The sequence below is a fragment of the Diadema antillarum genome, unplaced genomic scaffold (genome assembly GCF_040938485.1).
Source record: "Diadema antillarum isolate AM-2024a unplaced genomic scaffold, OU_Dant_1.0 scf00000022, whole genome shotgun sequence".
NCBI lineage: Eukaryota > Metazoa > Echinodermata > Echinoidea > Diadematoida > Diadematidae > Diadema > Diadema antillarum.
This window is the reverse complement of record NW_027270911.1, coordinates 2494713-2511369: the sequence shown is the minus strand read 5'-3', so window position 1 is coordinate 2511369 and position 16657 is coordinate 2494713. Positions and strand designations below refer to the sequence as shown.

The following is a 16657-nucleotide window of genomic DNA, read 5'->3' as shown; positions in this document are numbered from 1 at the left end:
TGCGGAATTTCTGGATCCACCCCTGATATGTTTTGTTTTGTGTGCAGAAAATTTGTATCATTGACGGATTCTACATGAAGAGTTTGCTTTGATCGCAGTGTCTTGCCATCAATCTTTGCTATTTGGATATTGTTATCTTCTACAATTATATAGATCTATATACACAATTTTTCAAGCAAGTGACCTTGCAAATGACTAAAGGACAGCGTAGAATTATAGATTCATATAGAGATTATGTCTGATGATGTTTAGGTGTATATTGTGTTTATTTTCTCAGTTTTCCCAAACACAATTTGAAAGGACAGTGATGGCTAGTGTTGTTCAAGAGCTTGAAGGTGAGCCATCATGTGTAAACTTTAACAATACAAAAAGAACCCTCTCATGCATTTACATAACAATGTTTTAGATAGTAAGACAATACCAAACTTGGGCTTGCAAAGCCGTGTTTGTTTCTTTGCTTTTTGTGAAGTCTGATTACTTCCTTTGATGCCCCCCCCCCCTCCAGCTGGATGCTTGATGTTTTATTGTAAAGACTGCCTTGTCACCAATCCCCATGTCTTATATTTCGTAGTCATCTGTGCTTTGTAGTAATGTTTTGATACACAAAGGAAATTAATGGCAAGAAGGTGCAGAGTGGGCAAGAAATAGGTTTCAGATTTTTGACTGAATACAGGTACAATTCAAAATGAGGTGATTACTTCGGTTGTTGTTAGCTTGTGTTTGAATGTTTAATCTCATGCTTATTTGACTGCATGTAGAAATTGTTCTATTGGAAATGTTTTCATTTTTTTTTTTGTGGCTGGCTTTCATACTATTTCTGTATTTTGGTGCTGGGAAATGAATAGGATGGTTTAAAGGGATGGTCTAATATTAGTTGAGGTAAGGATTCATCTTGCATTCTTAACGTTTTGCGAGATACTTTGAAACATCACATGAAATAATGAAAGAGCATATAATGCTACGAGGAATTCAAAGTTTATTTGATGAAAATTGGTTTTGAATGGCTGCAACATAAAAAAAAGCAATCTTAATAAAAGGTGGTTCCTGCTCTTTATTAGGATTGCTTTATTTTGGATATTGGCCATTTCTAACCAATTTTCATCAAAGAAAGTTTTGGTGCCTTGTAGAATTAGTATGTTCTTTCATTATATCATTAGAGGTTTCATATTATCTGACAAAATCATCTTCAAAAAGCATTAGAAACCTGAAGCCACGTCTCCACCAAAACTGTATCATCCCTTTCAACGATGTGGAGAATTTACAAATTTTATCCCAAAATCAGAAGATAATTATCTGATGACTCTGTCACTTAGTGTCAGGTTTTTGTGTTTATGGGTCACATATCATGTTCCTGTGTGAACTTTTTATTCAATCAAGGTATGAACTGTTGTCTTTGTTATACGTCATGTAAAACCAGGTCTTGTTGATGAGCTGTGCAAAGAGGACGAAGAGGAGAGGTGTGATGGCATCGCCAATCAGCTGATGGATCTGTCTCACTCATTACACAGCCTGGGTGGAGAAGTCCTGGACCGACTGGTGAAAGAAAAGGGCTCTCAGGTTAGCTTCATTGCTCAACAACCTTCAAACCATGGTCTGCAGTGACCGCGCAAGCGGGGTCAATACATAAGTTTTCGTCAAATTAAGTACTTAATTATTTGATTCACAAAGGTGGTTTAAATCAAAGCCATGTTTACTTTTCTTTTGTTAATCTTCACTGTGGTTCCCTTAAACACCAATGACAAAACACCCACCTGGCTAAGCTCTTTGATAAACAGGCAGGTGATTTTATACAGCATAGCTCCTACAGCTAGGTCTACCCTCACGAAGTACCATCCCACTAATCAGTTGCCATTTATTGTGAATTATCCCAGGCAAGTGGCCTTGTACCATCCAGAGTATCACTTTTTCTAAATCATGCATTCACCCATAACTTACAAGGCAAGCAATTCAAATCAGTAATTTTGCCAATGTCCAAGCCCTTAATTAGTCAGTCTGTCAACCCATCAATCATTCAGATCATTAATGAGCCATGCACTCACCAATCAAGCCACCATATCTTTAATACTATTGCATTATATTCCCATCAACCACCTAATTAGTCTGTGTGTCAATAATCAAAGGTAACACACATAACAGACGGATTTTAACCCGTCGAGGACAAGTCCCAATTAGTATACTCGGGCAAGCCTCTATGGGAAATGCATGTTGTACCAAAATCAAACTGTCCTCAACGGGTTAATTTTGTCAAGATTTTGCAAATAACACCCAAAGTGTTGCAATATATTCATATGTGACCGTGCACCTCAAAACGAACATAAAGTCGCACACACTGATTTTGCATGAGGACTGAAAATAAGTGAAATGCGTCAACCTAGCCGAACTTGACTTTTTTATATTTTCTGAAAAAGCAGGTCTTCTTTTACATTATGCTAAAATTTGGTATCATAAAACGGGCAGGAAAGTGTGTTTTTAGCAGTTTATCTCGAACATTTTTGATAGAATAGTGTGATTAGGTGTGTCTTCAGAATCCCTTTTTCATTTCTGAAAAACCTTGTCCACACTCTTCACTTTCAACTCTAATAACTTTTGAAAGGATTATGCTACTGCTTTGAAAGTTGGAATTAATTATGGACAGAATGTGTTAATGAGGCATGCTTAATTTCAGTGTAATCTGATAATCCCTTCATTGTTGCTACTCCAGTGGTTTACTTCCTTTTTTTTGTTCCATTCATCGCACAGCCAGCACGGTTTGGTAAAGATTAAGCGCTTGAATAGACACTGTACTTCAGAGCCTCTTTTCTCAGTTCACACTTTTCCTGAGGTTGTGCTTTCTTTCCAATATTTAGATAGGTTAGGAGAGTCCATTTGATTTGAGTTATACATCATTTTAAAGCTTAAAGTCTGCTCTTTCAGAATATGGTCTTAACTAATAATTCTAGTCTGGCGACTTTTTGTTTGTTTTGAGGTGCACTGTCACATATGATGTGACTGAATCAGACATGACCATCAATGACCATGCTCATTGTGTTTTATCTTCAGATGGAGCAGTGTGCCCTCACTCTGTGGAACATTGCCGTAGCCAAGAAGTCTGGCACAAGCATCACTGACATCCTCAATGCAAAATGTGAGAAAGGAATATTAACGATATGTAATTACAAGTTGATTGGATGATATGGCTGAGTCAGTATGAAGTTTGGTGCATCTCTTTTGAGTAAGGTTTAGTTGCTGTTGGGGTTTTTTTTTCCAGCTAAAAAAAATACCCCTTTTTATGAAGGTGCAAGACACATAGCTTTTCAGGTTTTCATTGGTTTGTCCAGTTATCATTATTATTAATTTCATGAGTATTAGTATTATCATTGCTTGAAGTTATCGTTATCATCACTACTATCATTACCACTGTCAGTGTTAATTTGGTCTCTGTTAGCCCGTAAATAAAAAATTTAACTTAATCATATTTAGCACCTGGTGCACAGTTAAGAAGTGGCAGGATGATCAAAGCAGTCAGATTTTTTTTTTTTCAAATCTTGAATGCCACTAAGGGATTGACCTTGAATACTGAGTTGTACATTGTAGTTCCGTCTGTGCAGTCTGCAAAGCATATTTTAATCCAAAAGAGAACTTATAATCTCAGAACACAAATTCATTCACACATATGTATTCATGAATATTTCAACTTCCAAGATTTAATGGATTGAATGACCTGGCAATTATTTTTTCTCTCTGTCTACCTCTTCTAAATTGAGAAAAAGAAAGGTGTTAGTTTCAAAGATATTGTTCATGACCAGGGTTAAACTAATAGCACCCACCCCCAGAATGGTCGCAGCCTTGTAGTTGTGTGTAACCACCTGCAATGTGTTGTTTCATATCGCAGTGCGCCATCTTGCAAGCAACCTTGCCTTCACAAGTGGATTGTCAGCTGACAACTTCACTGTGCAGAAAAGGCATGTAATGGTAAGTAAATTGTTCAAGATAGTACCTATTTTACGTGTGATACTCGGATTGTAAGTGCATTGCTAAATAATCACCCTCATTTTTGTGCGTCAATCAAAGCATTTATTGTTACACTATTAACATAGTGAAAGTCAGTAATTTTGGACCAACTACCTTCTACCAACAACCATGATATATCATCAAGATGGTTACTGCCAAGCTCATTTGGTCAATGCTATAATCTATGTGAGCTCACTTTGGCTTGTATCTGCATATTTAATTTCTTATTTACTTGAAAATAAATGTATGTAATGTACCTCCTCCCCCCCCCCCAAAAAAAAAAACAACAAACAAACAAACAAACAAATAACAACAACAACAACATAAACAGAAAAACATGGGGATCAGAGGAAGGTTAAAACCACTGTATTGTAGTGAAATATGTCAACCAAATATCTTTACATCAGTGCAGTGACTACCTGTAGAAGCTAATTGTATGTTGTGGTTGGTGCTGTTGTTGTTTTAATTTCCTTCCTTTACCCATTCTTCACAGATGGCAAGTAAAGCTGCTAGTGCCTGGCTAGGTAGGCTCTTACATTGTATATGTGTAATACCTTTTCTTACAGCTGCTGCTTTGGAATTCTTGATTTTAAGAAAAAACAGAGCCTAAGAAGCTGCTATTCAAACACAAATATTTGTTATGAAATTGTGTATTGTATGTTTGGTTTTTTTTTTTCAAATAAATTATTCTTTTATATCCCAAGGTAGAAATCTAGAGAAATTTCAATGGATTTTCAAACTTGTTACATGCAGTGTCTTCAATCACACTGGAAGATAAATAGTCCTTGTCATGTTTTCATTAACTGATAAATTGCATTTCCAGAATATGCAGAGTGAAATGCCACCCTGTTACGAATGGTATTGCTCAGTTTCAGAGTTATTTTAGATTGCTCAGAATAAAAGATGCTGTCTTGGAGTCATTTGTGAGAGCCAGGCTCTATAGTGACCCTCCCTCTATAATCTAGCTGGTTTGGTAAGGGACATTAAATAAAGTTCATATGTTGCTTCCTGTGCTGCAAAGCCATTGATAAATTTAGTCAGCTATGATTTTGAGGTAATTTGCCAGAATATGATGAATTTCTGATAGGTTAGGTGCAAGTTGAAAATTTTTGGATTTTTACATATCCTTTTTTTTTTCTTAATAACGTGGATGTTTATTGAATTGGACCTCGTGGGTGGGGGGGGGGGGGGGGGGAGCACTCAACACCTTTGTGATAAATACAGTGCTTTTTTATGCTTTGTCAGTTGTGCTGAAATATTGTTATATATTGTTGAAATGTGCTGTAGACGTTTTTGGAGAGCCACATTTTGTGCCATAACGACACTTTGAGTTTGTTTACATTCATATGATTTTGTTCGTGATGTGTGTTTATAATCAGGCTCATTATTTTATTGTTCAGAAATTTAATTATTCCGTGCTGAGTTCAGTTACTCAATGGTTTGTACAATCATTTGTTTCTATAAATGTGCAATATTTTTCAGTATTTTCACATCATTATTGATAATTTTGATATATGCATTTTTATTGAGGGTAAAGAGATCAATGGTTTTAATTAGTGAAAAAAATATTTATGCATGTACTGTTTGTGGATAGTTTCTTTGGGAATTTTGGGGTCTGTGGGTCAAAGGTCAAGAATTTGAGGCCGGGTTGAAATTTTAATGTTTTATCAGTTTGTACAATGTTTCCGTCATATTTATATTCATATCGATAACCAATTTCAACAAATATATTCATTTATTTTTTACAATTTTGTATTTCTGTTTTAATTGTAAAATGAACAATTTCAGCTATTGAGCTGCATGTTCTTTTTTATTGTCAATAAACCTGCATTGAATTGAATTGAAGTAAATCCCTTTATTCTTGATTTATGATCAATGATACATTACAAGGGGAGCTACTCTCAATAATTATCTCTGGAAGACAGAATGGGTATTCCCTAAGATTTTGTCTGCTTTTATCACATCTGCTTCTCTAGATTGTGACCAGCTGCCAATGGCAGAGCAGTGTCTCACTCTTTCATTGGAAGTAAGTGTTCTTAGACTGCAAAAACAGTTTTGCAACACAATATTTAAACTTTCCAGTTCCTGAATGTCACTAGTGATATCTGGAAGTAGTCTTGAAATAAATAAATACTTGTAGAAATATCAGTAATCAAATGAGTAATGAATATGACTGTTAAAACCATCGGGAGGCAGTAATTTCTTCTAAATCTTGAATAAATCAGTGTTAAAACCATACCTATCTGATGGTAGCATCCCATTGCCAATAGATGAGGGGTCATAGTGTCACCATGCATAATGAGGTTTTCAACTCTCATGCAATCAGCACTAGACTCACGCAATTCATCCAGTTCTGATTGTCTCATTCTGATAAACAAATTCTAATGCTGAACCCCCCCCCCCAAACAGAAAGTATACACAAGATTGTACCATTTAAAGTGTGAAATTGTCAAAGCTCTCTACAGTACCTGCGTAATTAGAAATCAGTTATCCCCCAAGCTATAAATCACACCACCACCCTCCCCCCCATATGAATTTTTAAAGGGCAGATCCTGCAAACATTTTCACATACATGCAGTATGAATGCACCCTAGTCAAATTGTAGTACAGTATTCTCCTGTTATAAAAAGGTTTTCAGGACCTGCCTTATCAAAAATTCAATATAACCACACAGTAATGTACAGAAAGATGTATAGATGATAATTTTGAAACCTTGATTTTTACTTTGTTGTAAGCAGAATTTTATTATAACCATGTTTGTTATGACACGAGTGCCCTATACTGAATGTATGTCCGAATATGTGGCGCTCACAGGGATTAGACAAACTGAAGAGGCACGTTCAGACGGCAGGTGATTCTGGTCTATCATTGGCCGAGAGTGCCTGGATGGCGGAAAAAAAGAAAGAAGTGGACAGAGAGGCATTCAAGATTTACTGCTACAAGGCCAAGGTGGTAAGTTAACGAGAAGGGTGTGAAGTGATGATTAGCAGGCGAAAAAATTGATCCAGACATTACGAGCCAATTTGAATTACACCAGTCAATGAAATCTAACTTTTCTAGAGTCTATGCAGACTCGAATGGATGTGGTCGTATGAATATCCTTGTGTAGCAGTCACGGTTGATGTATTTTTTGTTGAATATTATTGGCGTGAAATAGCTTGAAATCAAATGTTTGTGGAAACCGCTAGTAATTAAAAAAACAACAACTGAATTTCATCAATGAACAGCATATACATGCAAAGAGAAATGAGGAAGCTTATTCTCAAAAACAATCTGAGCCTGAACTATTTAAAAAAAAGAAAGAAAATAAGCAAATTCTGAATAGTGTGAGCTCATTTAATGGATATCAAACTTGATTAGTATAGTTTGTGGGCCCGAAAATACATGTTCTTGTTCTTGGAAATTTGTCTTTCTTTCCATAGTCTTTGAATGAGTGTAAAAGATATTTATTGGTATTAAAAGACATATCACGCAAATTCATTTGTGTCTTTTGCTGCTGGCACTATAGTCAGATGCATTGTCTTCACATATTCCACATGTCCATCCATCCATTCATCTGTCCACAAATCTATCCATCCATCTGCCCATGTGACTCCACCATATTTTGTTTTTTGAATTGAATTGAAAAGGTCTTCATTAGAAATACGAATGGCGACCAAAGATCAAATTGCACAAATGTACATCATACATTGACATAAAAGGACTAATTTCATATACATAAATTGAAATTTGTCATTCTTTTCCCTCTCCAGTCTGTGGCACAAGAGGACCACAGTCAAGGCTTGGAGTGGATTGAAAAAGCCACAGCTCTTCTGTCAACTCTGACCACAGAGGTAAACTGGCCCAATATAATTATAGTTATGTCTGTACAGCCTTCAGAGCAGACTCATGACTTTATGTTTGCACATCTATACATCATTCCATTCACAGTGTCTCATGATGTGTATATTTTGTTATCGCCCATGCATATCTATTGCTTCACGTATCCGCAGTATCCATCCGCCCTCTGAATTGTACAGTTTTTGTGAAGCTGCCACATATTTCATGCTGTACACTGTCTGTAGTGTATTTTCTCAATTTCTCTTTAATCATTGCTATTATGTCCATTTCCTTCCTTTTTCAGTTCTAGTTTTCAATATGCATCACAGTACATAGAAAGTATGAAAAAGTTTATCATGACAGAAACAACAAGAAAACAAAGTACCAAATTGTTGCAAATAAGGTTAACAGTGTTCAGAAATACTGGCAATTAATGATTCATACCATACTTAGCATTTCCTCTGAAGGAAAAAGATTCAATTTAATCTTTCATATGTGGACAAAAATGAACAAGAAATGAGACTTCTTGCACCATGCTGACCTGATACTTGGATTTTTGTTTCATTTAGATCATTAAGTAGATGTTTTTGACTATATTCAATAGTTTTGGTCATAATTTTATTTGCAGACGTCACTTTTGGCCAAGCTGTGCTACAACTTTGGCTGTGATGCACAAAAGAGTGACAAGTTTGAATCTGCTGTTTCCTGGCTGAGGTAAATATGCAGCTCATTTTTTGAAGCAAAGTGTGTCTTTATTGTTCATCACAGCGTTCTCCTAGCAACCAGTGATTATATGGATTATTTAAAAAAAACGTTCGTCAAAAACTTATTTCCCCCCCCCCCCCCACGCACACACACATGTATACACACAAATGTATCGGGAAGGGTACAAAGATATGAGTTGTACTGCAAAACAAAGTGTCTATTTTGTTCAGGTATTTCTGTTCCGGAACCTAAATAATTGTGAGTCTGTCAGAAATGCAGTGAAGTATTGAATTGACCTTCTAGCAGTGGATTATAGCGCTTCTCCTTATTCTGTCTGGGTTAAAATTGTTTATTGTTCAAAGAGCTTATCCTGAAAACGTGTCATTATTTTTTGTTACTCTTTTTTCTTGTTGTTGGTCGTAACTGCTAGTCTTAAGCATGATGTAAACTTGGCCCTCACACCAACAATTGGTATGGTGACCCACGCTTTCTCCGTTTGTGCCTCCCCCCCCCCCCCCCCTTCTTTGGAACACCACCTCCCTACTCATATTTAGTCCTCTACCTCCATTGACATTTTCAAAAAGAAACTCAAAACCCATTCATTTCAAGAACAGAACTGATGATTTTGTAATTGTGGATTATTTGTACTCATATTCGATTTATGTTTGCTCTTTTTTTTTATGCCTCCGCCACGAAGTGGTGCCGGAGGCATTATGTTTTCGGGTTGTCCGTACGTACGTCCGTTTTCGTTTACGCGATAACTTGAATAATATTGACTGGAATTTTATCAAACTTGGTCCAAGTATAAAGTATGATGGGGCAATTACTTGATTAGATTTTGGGTGGAATCGGCCAAAGGTCGAAAGTCAAGGTCAAATCATGAAATTGTGTCCATTTATGCGATAACTCAAGACTGGATCAAGCAAATTTCACCAAACTTTGTCGGAGGATGACATATGATGGGGCAATTAGTTGAGTAGATTTTAGTGACATTTGCAAGAGGTCAAAGGTCAAAAGGTCATGGTCAAATGCTAAAAATGTTGCTATTTCCCCGGCCATATCTATGCAATGCCCAAAGGTATTTTCTTGAAACTTAGTGTAGACATGTGCGACTGCATAAAGATTCTCCAGAGAGAGTTTCATGTCATAAGGTCAAAGGTCAAAAGGTCAAAGGTTAGGTGAAAATGTTGCAATATCACTTTTCTCGCAAATGGTTCAATGTATCTTCATGGAACTTGGTACATACGCATGTACTAGCTGACTGGCAGGGATTATCTAGGGAATTTAGGGGTCATGGGTCAGTAGTCAAGGGGTCAAAGGTCAAGGTCAACTCCTCAAGATTTTACTATTTCCCTCATATACTAAAAATGCTTGCATTATTAGTTTTAAAACTTAATATATACATGCATTACCTAATTAATGGAGATTCTCTGGAAAATTTCCAGCCAGAAGGTCAAAGGTCAACAGTTAGGGGTCAAAGGCCAGGTTTCAATGCCCCCCCAAAAAATCTATTTTGTTCTGTAATTACACTTTTTCTTCATACCTTGGAAATTACTCAATGCATAAACTTATACAAGGGTCGGTCAGAAGTCAAGTAAAAATTCTCAATTCCCCAAATATGTGTACCTGCACTCTTAGACAATTATAGCAAACCCAGTTCAAGGAAAGTGAACATTCAAGATATTTCTGACAAACCTGTCATTTCAATATTTTGCCAGTTATGTGAAACTATCATCACACATTGTGAAGACATTGTACTATACACCTATTGGGAGAATCATGCATTATGGCGGAGGCATCAGTCGCCATAGCGACATTTCTAGTTGTGATTATAAAATGCTTACAAACTTTGTTATCATAAGTGCTGTATAGATTTTCCATATTATTATGTTATCATTAAATAACGTGATTTACTTTGTTGTATAAAGTGTTCGAATACTCTTCAACTACTTTCTGCCAGACAAAGCTATGAGCTTGGAAAAGATTGCCATGATATTGACAGCAAAATGCAGGTAAGTGATGCTAGCTCTATTTGTATGCTAGCATGCAAGATAATAGAGCAGTCAAACAATCAAGTTATTTCTGTTCTATCACATGAAATGTATCTTATTTTGTTCTTGCTCTTAGCCAACATATGATGACATAAATAGTATCCCGGGGTATCAAATAAAAATCAGCCATTTTGTTCAATTATTTATTTTTTTAAAAAAGGTTGTGCCCTGGGTTGCCAAAAAGTGGAAATTATTTTGGTGCCGAAGCTAGGGCGCGCTAGCCACTACACTACACTACACTGCACTGCACTGAAGCACACGCTGTTGCTAGCACAGCGTGCCATGCATGCGTAGTATAACATGCAGTGGCATGCGAATGACTATGTACACGCACACACAGTGCATGCGTTTCTCTGTGGCTGTCCACGAGTGGACATGAGGTGGCGCTACACAACGTGGTACCCCGGGGTACTACGGTACCCTGGGGTAATGCGTGATGCATCATATGCACCCTTCTTCCACACTCCAGTACACAGGTGCCCTTGCTTATTAACACATGCACACACAGACAGACAAACAAAGTAAACTGCAATAATCTTTCAGACTGAAGGAAGCAGTGCAGCAAGACGAAGAATTAATCATGACTCAATTATAAGCAAGTCAAAGGGACTTCAATAAGATATCTTTCAATCACAATCAATATTAATTCCACAAGTAGGAAAAGTTAAAGCTAGAACTCGTGATGAAGATGATAAAATATAGCCTTCTGCCATTTCTTGTAAGAATGGATTGTTGTATGGTTTTGTTGAATTTTGGGGTTGGGGTTTTTGTGTTGTTGTTGTTTGTTTTTTTTAATTGTCAAAATTGTTCACTTTATATTGCCTATGGAAGATTACATGTGGCTTCTTTCTGAACTGCAAAATAAGCACCTTAATTTTTTGTTTGCTTGATGAAACCAGGCAAAGACCCTCCGTCTCCTTGCCAGCTCCTACCTGGATTGGGATGCAGCGCAGTATTCACAGAAGGCTCTCAATGCTGTCAGTCTGGCTAATGCTGTGAGTCCCCCCTTCCCCCCCCCCCCTTCCCCTCCCCCCCACCACTAAACTACATGAATGCAGTGGTACCCCCTCTTTCAAGCCCTCTCCCTTTACACCACATATTAGCCACAGATGGTAACATGCATCAGAAAAAAAAAATGGGTCTAGGGCAATTACCCCATGGGCAATTACCCCTGACCCTTCTCCTGGCCCTAATCCTAATCCTAATCCTAACCCAAACTCTAATTCTAAACCTAACCCTAACCCTAATCTTTGTTCTAACCATACCACTATTAGGTATTTAGCCGGGGGGGGGGGGGGGGGGGGATTTCCCTGATAGGGTTTATCTATGTTGCCCATTAATCTTCCAGTTCAGCAAGCAGGGAAGAGAATGTGTTGCTTTGATCTTGGCCGTCATTTGCCATCAACACTTCCAGTATTCTCCAGTTGTCCAAGATGAAGAAATTCTGTGATGTGATGGCTAGATCGAAATTGCAGTTGGCATGCCTTGATATAGCTATTGTAGCTTTGATGAGTGACTCTGGCTGCAGTGTGCTACTCTTTGCATGTGTGATCATTTTCAGAGTGAACAAAATTGTTGGTAAAAGACATACTGAAATCCTCATTTACAAACTGCCTTTATCACCACGTTTGGGCAACATACCAGCAACCTTCCCTGGCTCCTTTACACACTGCAGGAAAAAGGTAGAATAAAAAGAAAAGAGCCCCAGATGAAAACTTTTTCTTATTGTATGGTGGAAAGGACAAGTTTTCTGCAACTGGAAAGCAGTATTACATCTTTTAGATGTTACAAGCTGAATTCTACAGTCTGAAATGTGATATGCATATGACAAAATGTATAAAAAGACATGAAAAAGGAACATGTCATGTCTGATTATCTATCAGTCTCCTTCCCTCTATTTGTGCTACTCATTGATTTAATCTGCAGGAGCACAGTCATCCATTTGGTCTCCATCTAAAGATCAAGATAATTCTCTTGAGTGAAACCATTGACAGTAAGCTGCTTCAGGCTGGTAAGTCTCTCATATTTCACCAATCACTACATACATCTGTAATGTCCGGAGATTAGCTACCACACCTACAAGAGATGACCCTTCCGCTTTCGCCTTACTGGACCTCTAGGTAGTGACCGTCTTGACCCCAAGACAACATAATGTTTCTTTTGTTGCCAAACTGCTCCTAGCCCCTCACCCAAGTGCCCCCACCAAAACCCACTGTTCAGGTATTTCAATTAAATGGTATCTTTACATTTGCAGCCGACTTTCCTTTATCAATAATACTATCAACTTTTCCTCCAAATTCTCAGGCAGTTGAGAAGTATTTATCCAAAGTTTTCAGTTTTGATATTAAGCGTACGCCATCACACATAGGAATATTTCATCCTTCTGATAAAATGAAATTATTGTAAGATGTGAGGAAAGAGTGGATAAATTCCCTATTGAGTGAAGTGTTTGATATCATTTCACATGACATGGCACTGCAATGAAGTTTGTTGTATTTGCCAAGAAAGCCCCTATTGTGCTGCCTGTATATCTGTGCATCTTTACAATGCTAACATTGTGTGAAAGTGTTTAATACATGAAATCACAGTAAGAGACACAAATCCATCACACAAGCTTGAATACATTTATTTTGTTTCTTGTTTCCTCACTAGCTGTAGAGGAGGCCATCGTACACAAAGATCTTTCCGTTGAGTTGGCCATTGAAACAGTCAAACTGCTGGCCAAACATGACAAGTAAGTTAACTCTATGAGTCATTTAATAATTGTATTGTAAGGAAAGGAATTACTCAAATAGAATGAGACATTGATCTGACAGGAATAAAGGCTAATTGTCTGTGGTTATGCTAAGATTATGTGCAAAGAATTATTACAACTTGTGTTTAGGAACTGCTTTCAATTCAATTTACCAGACGGGTCAAATACTGAACTCCCCTCAAAGAGTCACTTTTGGTCTGTTCTCATTTCTCTTAACCCGTTGAGGATGGGCTGATGTTGCTACAACATGCATTTCCCATAGACCCCTGCCCGAGTATGCTCGGGACTCATCCTCAACAGGTTAATCTTTCCTCCCCTGTCAAGTTATGAATTTTTGTAGTTGATTTCCTTGGTACTTGATGCCATCGGAAAGAGGGATGTTGGTAGTGTCACCCTGATAGCGACATTATTGTCAAATAGAACCCCACTCAGCACAGTCTCTGTTTATTGCCTGTACCACTCCGCCTCCGTTTACTCTACATGCAAGTGCATGTGTGCACACTGAATAAGTGGGGTCCTATGTCACTATGATTCCCTGGTATCCATACTACAATTCGATCTCTAATAATGAGCTAAAAGTGCATGAGTAGAGGAAAAAAGGGTGGTGGGGGGGGGGTACCTCCAGACAGTTCTTGAATTCTATTCCTTGCCGCAATTATCATCCCCTCTCTGTAGGAATGACTTGTCCCTGACAGCCTGTAGGCGTCTGACCAGCCGTTTTGCCGGCTCAGCCGGTCTGGGAAAGCTGCTGGTACTGCAGCTGGAGCTGTTGACTCGGAACAAGAGGCTGCAGCAGGCGAGGAGTCTAGTGGAGACCGTTATTTCAGGTGAGATCAAACATTGCATCATGACTGCATGCCTCCACAGTAACACAATGCATTGTTGAATAACTTGCAAACAGCTTTGTGTCAGCTCAAATTTTGCCCTGTTAAAATGCTATCGTGATGTTGCTCAACCCTAGGCATTTTCTCACTTGTTGGAGTAATGTATGGCAAATGAAATGACAATAATCTTTCACATGCCGTAATCACGTCATCACCATTATGAGAGAACTGCCACTTTTCATTTCACTCTTCCCGCACTGGGAAATAATAATGTTACTCTCTCAAATAAAATCACAGTGCTCTTTCAGATGAAATCATGTGACTGTTTCTAATGAAATCACATGACTCCTATGCAAGCCTCGTGTGCATTGTCACCACTGTACAAGGACTGACACTGTTCATTTCAGTTTAGTTGTTATGAATTTTGTATCAACGTTCTTGATGAGTACCTGGTGTGGTATAACTTAGCTGAATCTACGTTTAATTTCACACAAAAGAATAGTGTAGGTAGTTTGTTAGGCGCCAGGATTTTGTCCCTAAACCTCCAGATCCAGTGATTAACTCCTCCACGATAAATAAGGACTTAACATATTCATATCTACCCCTGATAGAGATTGTTGCCAGCAAAACCACCCAATGACTCGTGTTGGAAGTGAACAAAGTTGACTTACATTTTAGAAGTGTACAAAATAGATGACAACTAATCCAATGCTTTGCTATAGATCACCATGCAGCCTTGGATGGCAGTGCACTGAGGCAGCTACATGTTTTACTGTGGGAACAGGCAGCAGAAGCCTATGAGGTGTGTGTATTCTCTATTCAGCACTATCCAATTGACAATTGTTTCACCTGTGAAATTCACACACATATCATAGCATGCTTGGTACTGTCTTTGTCTGAAATAGTTGTTGATTAGTAAACCTGACTTTCATTATACTGTATAAGTTCATTGTCTGAAAAAGCTGTTATTTTAACCCTGAGTGTCATTACACTACATAAGATCATTGTCTGAAATAGTTGTCATTTTGTAAATGTGAGTTTCATTATACTTTAAATGGAGTGAAATGAAAACTAACATGCATACTTTTTCTTAGAACCGTTGAATGAATATGGATCTTTCTTTTCAGTGCTGTTTTTACTAGGAACATCAGTAGTGATTTATTCCTGCTAGCTACTGTATTCCGATACGAAAAGAGCAATCCAATTTTCATTTTTTATACGAACATATTAATCTTCTTATTTTTGGTGAACTCCTGCTATGATATATCTTTTTTCTATCATCAATCCTACTGACTATCACATATTAGGTGTGGCAGGTATGTTGCTGAATTCTGATAGATCCCTCAATCTCTTATTTGATGTGTAAGCTACTCCTTGGGGAAGGAAGTACTGTAAAATCAGAAACATTTGTGGGATAAAACTTTTGTGAATTGGAGCCTATGGCCTTTTTCGTGACATGAAACTTCCACGAATTACCACTGGCAACTTGCATTGTGTAGACAGAAACTTTTGTGTGCATTTTACTTTTGCAAATCTTTGCTTTTCATAGAATTCACAAAAGTTTGATGGATGTGCACATTTCTGGTTTTAACATACACAAACTTTCAGTTGACAGCAAGGTATTACTAACTCATTGAAACATGTAAAGTTACATGCAAAGTTTTCATGTGAGCCTACATGACACACAGTGATTTCCCCTCTCCCTTGCATTGGGTGGCCTCACATGGTAGGGGGACGACTGCGGCGACGCCCTGGTGTGGTACAACTTCTCCCTCAGCTTGCTGGCTGACAACCCGGACATGGAGAAGACAAACATCGCCAAGCTGCAGAGGAATAGAGCCTCCTGCTACATCAGACTGCAGCAGTTCCAGAAGGTAAGACTGCCAGTAGACCACTGAAGCTGAAGCTTCCTGGTAAAGACATTACCATCTCTTGGGTTACTTTCAGTGAGAGAATCTTTAGCACAGTTATTTTGTCAGATTGTATTTTTTTTTTTATCCATGGAACCAATTTCAATAAACTTCTAAAAATTATTAATCATCCCACTCTCCTTGCCTGTATTGCAATGGGAAAAAAAAGAGAATGAAATTAAGATTCAAATCATTTTAAAAACTGCAAGAAAACACACTTTCCTGCCCATTTTATGATCCCAAAATTTAGCATAATGTAGAAGAAGACTTATTCTTCCAGAAAATATGAAAAAGTCAAGATCAGCTCGGATGACCCATTTCACCGATTTTGAGTCTTCACACAAAATCAGTACGTTCAACTTTTTGTTCGTTTTGAGATGCACGGTCACATTTGTGGATATTGTTGCATTTTGAATACGTTATGTCTACTTTCAGGCTGAGGAGGCAATGGGGGAGGCAGAGAGGAATGACCCCAGCAACCTCTACACACACTACTTACTCTTCAAAGTAGCCATCAACCAGGGCAAGGATGAACAGGGTGAGTCATGTGATGCTCTGTAGTGAGTCATGTGGTATTCTATATGAGTTGGTCACCTGATTCTT

The 16657-nt window shown here is 37.9% G+C and overlaps 1 protein-coding gene across 1 annotated transcript in view; it reads left to right on the top strand.

The window, feature by feature from the left end:
* The first annotated feature begins 307 nt into the window (after positions 1-307).
* LOC139731091 (testis-expressed protein 11-like) overlaps positions 308-16657 on the top strand; it is a 35341-nt gene continuing 18991 nt past the window's right edge. Inside the window, exons 1-17 of the mRNA XM_071641973.1 lie at positions 308-335; positions 1418-1557; positions 3040-3124; positions 3872-3951; positions 4484-4514; positions 5967-6016; positions 6805-6942; positions 7743-7823; positions 8438-8523; positions 10475-10526; positions 11465-11560; positions 12492-12576; positions 13218-13299; positions 13996-14147; positions 14867-14946; positions 15875-16018; positions 16490-16592. Of these exons, the coding sequence (XP_071498074.1) occupies positions 308-335; positions 1418-1557; positions 3040-3124; positions 3872-3951; positions 4484-4514; positions 5967-6016; positions 6805-6942; positions 7743-7823; positions 8438-8523; positions 10475-10526; positions 11465-11560; positions 12492-12576; positions 13218-13299; positions 13996-14147; positions 14867-14946; positions 15875-16018; positions 16490-16592 (1513 nt within the window). The remainder of the gene's footprint in view (positions 336-1417; positions 1558-3039; positions 3125-3871; positions 3952-4483; positions 4515-5966; positions 6017-6804; positions 6943-7742; positions 7824-8437; positions 8524-10474; positions 10527-11464; positions 11561-12491; positions 12577-13217; positions 13300-13995; positions 14148-14866; positions 14947-15874; positions 16019-16489; positions 16593-16657) is intronic.